The sequence below is a fragment of the Prosopis cineraria genome, unplaced genomic scaffold (genome assembly GCF_029017545.1).
Source record: "Prosopis cineraria cultivar Desert tree isolate PC_DT_omini unplaced genomic scaffold, ASM2901754v1 PC5, whole genome shotgun sequence".
Lineage (NCBI taxonomy): Eukaryota > Viridiplantae > Streptophyta > Magnoliopsida > Fabales > Fabaceae > Prosopis > Prosopis cineraria.
The window spans coordinates 14260819-14267722 of record NW_026555336.1 but is presented as its reverse complement, the minus strand read 5'-3'; the positions used below and the strand labels follow the sequence as shown (position 1 = coordinate 14267722).

At 29.8% G+C, this 6904-nt stretch overlaps 1 protein-coding gene across 1 annotated transcript; it reads right to left on the bottom strand.

The window, feature by feature from the left end:
* Window positions 1-211: 211 nt before the first annotated feature.
* On the bottom strand, window positions 212-2822 carry LOC129310381 (bidirectional sugar transporter NEC1-like). Its single transcript, XM_054952202.1, has 6 exons — window positions 2774-2822; window positions 2220-2256; window positions 1916-2126; window positions 1226-1387; window positions 988-1107; window positions 212-444 (listed from the first exon to the last, which is right to left on the bottom strand). The coding sequence occupies exons 1-6, from the start codon at window positions 2820-2822 to the stop codon at window positions 250-252; spliced, it is 774 nt and encodes a 257-aa protein (XP_054808177.1). The 3' UTR covers window positions 212-249.
* Between the last annotated feature and the right edge of the window lie 4082 nt (window positions 2823-6904).

The following is a 6904-nucleotide window of genomic DNA, read 5'->3' as shown; positions in this document are numbered from 1 at the left end:
AATCAGACTTGGATTTCATCTCCATCATCATTTCCTGATTATCTTTGTAACTAAAGCCTACTTATATTCCTGTTTTCCTTGGTTATAGTTCTCTACCATATAGAACTCAAATACTTCAAAAGGATATTGGGAGTTTACTCCCAACTTATCCTCAGTTATTTGTATCTTTATTTAAATTTAATATATATTTGCTTTCTACCGAAAAAAGAAAAAAGAAAAAAATAAAGAAGAAGCTATGTATGATGATCATCAGACATTGAATTGCAGGTGTGAAGTTTGGGGCTGTGAGTTGATGTCCTTGGCTTTAAAAGCGGAGCAATGATCGTCTACGGTAGCCTTCCATTCACAATTTGACTCGCTACTGTTCTTCTTGTTGGCATCCTTGTACATCATGTATAATACCATTTGAGCTACTCCAAACAAAAATCCCAGCACATTCGGTAGCTGATCAATTAATCCACCATTTGCAAAACTTCAATTTGTTAGTTCTCAACACATTTACACACACGTTATATATGACTATCAAACATTAGATACTACTAAATAGGATAAAGTGTATACCTTTAGTCCTCTAAATTTATGCAAAGTTTCATTTTAGCTTTTTAATTTTACAAAATATCTTTCAGTCATTTAATCATACTACTGTAAGTTTTTTAAATATTAACAAAGTATTCTAAAATTTTGACATATTATTAAGTTTAATTTTTTTGAAATAATAATGATTGTTACAAAAAATAATCATTTAAAAATAATATTATAGTAAAATAACTAAAAAGATACTTATAAAATTAAGGGATAAAGCAGAAATCTTATACAAAATAAAAATAAAAAAAAAACTAATATTGTACTTCAACCCAACTAAAATAGCTACGAGGCCATATCTCCAGTTTAGGATTTTTACATACACAAGGCTCAAATTTAAAAACTTAATTAAGTTAATCTCTTTAATGTGAATAAACATGCATGAAGGCATATACATATGCTCACCATGATGAAGTAATCTTTGCTGAAGAAGCCATAGAAAAACCACATGGTGGCACAGAGGGTGAGAAAAAAGGAAAGAGAAAATGGCATGAACTCTACGCTTTTCGTTTTAATGACTCTCCTCTGCGGAAGCACAATGGCAACTTGTCAAATATAAGTTATATAGTTATATATATATATATATATATGTATATATGAAATGCTGATGAATATATATATATATATATATATGTACACGTACCATGATGCTTAGAGGAGCAGCAAAGACGGCGATATTAAAAATGGCACAGACCCAGCCGACGGCATGAACACGGTTAATTCCCTTAAAAACGAATATGGTAATTATCATGGTCAAAGAAAACCCTCCAACGTCGAAGAACGCTAACATCAACAGCGTCGAAATCTGCAAAGTTAGCAGCAGTAGTCAAACGTAATTATGCTTGGCTTTTTAAAATATAAGGAGTTAAAGGGTAATTTCACCCTTAAAATGTAGGCATAGGAACATTTAATATCCTAAACTCGTTTTTTATATAATATTCTCTTTCAATTTTTAAAAATAATGCAATGTCACCTCTACTATTAACAAAAGTTAAGGTTTGACCATTGGTTAATCAAAAAATTAAGGACTTCAAAAATTAAAAATAAGGACCCAAAAAATTTCCAAAAATGATAAAGAAAATATTTTATAATTTTTTAGTCAACTAACAATTAAAATTGACATTTGTTGATGGTAAAGACAATATTTTTAAAAATTTAAAAGAGAACATTACATTAAAAATAAATTTAGGATTCTAAAGATACTTGAACCTATATAGTTTAGGTACCCAATTTATCGTTTAACAAAAAAAAAACAAAAAAAGCATAGAGAGTGTGTGTGTTCATTAAAATGGGAAATATATATATATATAAATATATATTATATTCCTTGCACCTTCTGTTTCCTTGGAGCATATATGAAGTATAGTATCAGGTAAGTGACTTCGATAGCACAGCCAATACAGTTGATGGTGATAATCAAAATCGCGTGGCTCTTTAAGAAGCCATAATAAAGCAATAACATTGCGCTGAGTAGTGCAACTATATATGGGATTGATTGAAACCCTTCTGATGATTTGTTCTTGTATATTGTGTAGAACGTTGGCCTGCCATTCACAACATAACACATTCATTATAGACTGCAAATACATATAGATACAGTGGTGAGATTATATGTCATTAATGGGATATTTACTTACAAGGGTGCTAAGAACACCAGGAATGAAACAATGTTACCTGCACAGAACAACAATATAGGATGTTAAACAGAGAATCATTTAATTACTCTAGCTTAAAATTCTAACGAGAGGATAATTAATGTTAAAAATGATGGACGTAGCTGGTAATTATTAATCAAGAGCCATTCCATTGGGGATAAAAAAATCAAAAAAAAAAGAAAAATGAAGAAAAAACAAGAGATTGAAAAAAAAAGAAAGAGATAAAAGAAGAAAATTGAATAGATCTAATGACTCTAAGGCTAAAAAATAATACAAGCCCATGGAAGAAGAAGAAGAAAAAATGAAAAAAAAAATTGAGAAAAAATAGTAGTCAGAATATTAGAGATAAATAAGTCAAAGAAATCCCATATCTAAAAATTTAAAGATAGATTAAAAATATATAAAGATTGGGATATATCTAACAAAATTATTTTAATTATTTTGATAAAGTAGATTATTCTTAAATATATTTATTTTGGTGAAGTAAACTATCTTTAAATATACTTAATATAAAAAATTTAACAGTAATGACATACCTAGAAGGCCAAAGATGAAAACCAACTCGTGATCAGAGAAGGAAAACATTTTTGGTAATTACTTTGTGCGACGAGATCGAAGACGATATAGAGAACGATATATGTTGGTTCTAAATACTAAGCAAGGTTGGCTCCATTTATACGTTGGGCCTATCAAAAGTTAGGCAAAAATGGTGAGGTTGATATTGCTTTGCAAAAATATTATCCCTTAGTCCCATATCTCTACGCCCCCCCCCTCTCTCTCTCCATTTTAATGTTTTTCTTTATGTTATGAGGCACTGCTTGTTGGGTGAAAAGACTGAACAATTAGAAATAGGAAAGGAAAGTTTAGGTTTCAAAACTATATATGCGCCGGAGGCCGAGCCACGTTTAGTTTAGGTTGGGCAAATCCCCATCTTCTTCCCTCAACTTTCTTTTATAACTATATACATTGGATTTCTTCCTAATTATCATGCATTAATTATCTATGGAGTCTTACTCACATAATTCATGATCATCATAATTCTATATTTTATATTGAATATTGATATGTATAGGTATGATATAAGTTTTGAGATAAGAGAGAATTTCAATTAAGAATTAGGGGTGTGATTTAATTATTAGTGAGTTTCAAACAATTTGAAACTTCAATTCCGTCCAAGAGGATTGAAGTGAAAATAATTTTAATGAAGAAAAAATTAAAATACCTTTCACTTATTAATTTTGTCTAAGATACAGAATCATTAGTTGTTAATTTTTTTTATTTCACTTGTTAATTTACATATATGAGTTGTAAATTACATGACTTGAACATTAGCTATTCATTCACAAACAACAATATTATTTGTTAATTTGCTAACCAATTTACAAGCATTAGTTGCAAATTAATAACTGATGTAATTTACAACTTATATTGATAAATTTGAATTTAAGAAATTGATAGTAGTATTGATGACAGAAACTGGAAGCCCATTAATCTAACAACTAATAGACCTCCTATCTCACATTTATTCTTTACTGACGATCTATTGCTTTTTGCAGATGCTTCTCTTACTCAAACTAGGATCACTCGTAAATGTCTTAATGATTTCTGTACTGCTTCAGGACAAAAAATCAACTATGATAAATCTAAACTCTTTTATTCCAGAAATATCAATATCAACAAAGCCTTGCAACTCAGCAATGATTTGGAAATTCCTCTTACCAGAAATCTTGGCAAATATCTTGGGATTCCTATTCTTCATGAAAAAAGCTTCTAAGTTAACCTTTGCTCCTCTTATTGAAAAAACTAATTCCCATTTATCTTCTTGGAAGAGCTGTTATCTCAACATTGTAGGAAAATCTGTCCTTATTAAGTCTATGCTCTCTTCTCTTCCTAGTTATATTATGCAGACTATGCTCCTCCCTAAGAATGTCCTTTCTGAATTAGATAAAAGCTCCCAAAACTTCCTCTGGGATTCTACTAATGGAGCAAAAAAACCTCATCTTCTTTCTTAGGACAAGATCACTAAAGAAAAGAAATATGTAGGCCTTGGATTCAAGAAAATTGAAAACCAGAATATTGCTTTCATCATGAAGATTTGCTGGGGTATTATTGCTAAACCCAACTGTCTTTGGGTTCGGATCCTCCGTGATAAATCCCAATTCATCCTCTTACACATGGACTAGTGTTTCTAAAGTTTAGGATACTTTTAATTAAAGCCTATGTTGGTTGGAGAGTGGGAAAGGGAGATCAAATATCTTTTTGGTATGAAAGGTGGTTTCCTGAGCCTCCTGTCATGTATACTTATCTTAAAACTGAAGCCATCCTTCATACCAAAGTCTCTGATTTTCACATAGCTTCAGGTGGTTGGCACATTGATAAATTAAAGTGTTATCTTCCCCCTAATGTCATTAAATCCATTTTGCTTGTCTAGCTGCCAAACCCTCATGGAGATAACAATATTCTCGCTTGGCGACCTTCTTCGGACGGCAACTTCTCCTTCAAATCAGCCTACAAAGCTATTGAGAATCAGGATGGGAATTGCAACTCAAAAATTTGGGATACTATATGGAAATGGCCCACCTACGAGAAGATCAAATTCTTTCTATGGAAAGCAACTTGGAATCATCTACACATGAATTCTAATTCTTCCAATTCTGAATGCCCCTTTGGTTTGCAATTCTCTTGATAACTCCATCCACATTTTGCGTGATTGTACTAAATCAAGGGAAGTATGCAAAAATTCAACGCTTAATATTTTCTTTTCTCTTTTCTTCCAGGATTAGATTCTCTAGAATGCAAAAAACAATGTTGGAAATACTAATACTAGAAGAACCCTTGGGAAGAAATTTTTTTCCATATTTTGTTGGAACATTTGCAAAGAACGCTGCAAATCTATCTATTCGGAAGACCATACTCTAGAAAAAGACATCATTTTAATCAATGACCTTTACCCTCAATCTCAACTTGGAATTATGCAGACAAATCAAGACAGATCTCTTACTAGGTAGATTCCACCAAAACCTGGCTAGATCAGATTGGATACTGATAGTTTGTACTCACCAATGGAAATGCTTTTTGTGGTGGCCTCATCCGTGATGATCTAGGAAATTGGATTAAAGGCTTTACTAAAAGTCTTGGCTATCATCCTACTACTGCTACTGAGCTCTTGGGTATTTTTGTGGGGCTAAATCTTTGTTGGAGGAATAACTTCAAACAAGTTAATGTATACACTGATTCTTTAGAAGCCCTGACACTTGTTTAGTATGACCATAACTCAAATCATCCTCTCAACGATATTATAAAGAAGATTAGATGTCTCACCATGAAGGATCGGGTTGTTACCTTCAACCATATATTTAGAGAATCTAACAAATATGCAGATTGGCTTGCTCGACAAGCTATGAGAGAAAATACAGATACTTTAATTTTTGATGTTCCACCTCTAGGGTGTTGTTTGCTTATAGGTCTTGATTTGACCTAAGCTCTCTTTTGCATGGCCTATTTGTGGCCTTGTATACCAAAAAAAAAATTTATTCAAGTCATATATATATATATATATATATAATATTTAATAGTTTAATTTATTAACCCTAGAGAGATACAAATGTATCTTATTTGTAATTTCTTCTATTTTTATTTTCTTATTCTTTTTATCCTTTTTCATCTATTCCTTATTTATCCCCATAAATTACTTTAGGTTTTCACAAATTGCAAATAAGAATATTATAAAGATTTTTAATCTATAATTGCTAGAAAAAAATATTTTATGAGTATATATTCATATTCTTTTATAAAGTAAAAGTTATAGATTTTATAGTTTCATTGAATAATAAATTTTTTCTTCAAACTATTTGAGCTATTATTCATTGAATTGTTGCGACATCATTAATTTTAGAAAACATTGAATAAATGAGGGAAAAAAAAAATACACATTCAGTAATCAAAGGGCCTTGCTCTGCAAATACCATCATTTATTATGCATTTTTAAGGATTTAAATCCTCTGAATTTGATATCTATGAATTTTACAAAGTTTTCCTTTATTTAGTATTTTTTGTCATTTTATTATTTTTATGAAATATATATTTTTTTTCCTTTTTGTAAAGGCAAAATTGACCGATATTGATTTAATTCCCATTTTAAAATGTAACACCCCTCCACATTTCTAACTCAGTGTCAATATGAATATAATATTTATTTTCGTTGAAGACCTGAAAAAAATAATATTTATTATAAAGCATCTTAAAAATAATTATTATTATTAAGAAAGGACCAAATACCAAAATTTAAATTTTAAAATACAAAATTGTCTGTAATCATATTTTCTATATTTTCTCTAACTATCAAAATCTGAATTTGATAGTTATGTTATAAGCAATGGTAAATAAATAAATTAATGCTGAAGATCAAAGCAGTTAAAAAATTTCTTAATAAAACTCATTGAATATTGCACAACAATAATCAGTGATTATGTTATATAACTGTTGGGTATTATTTCATTTTTATTATTTTTAAAATTTGACCAATATTCAATGGTTGTTTATAAAGAAATTTTGAGTAAAGAGTTTAAATACTCAACATTTTTTTTATAAAAATCATTGAATATTATTTATTCAATGGTTGTGTTTCAACAACTGTTGAATAATATCTTTTAAATTGCTTTAGATTT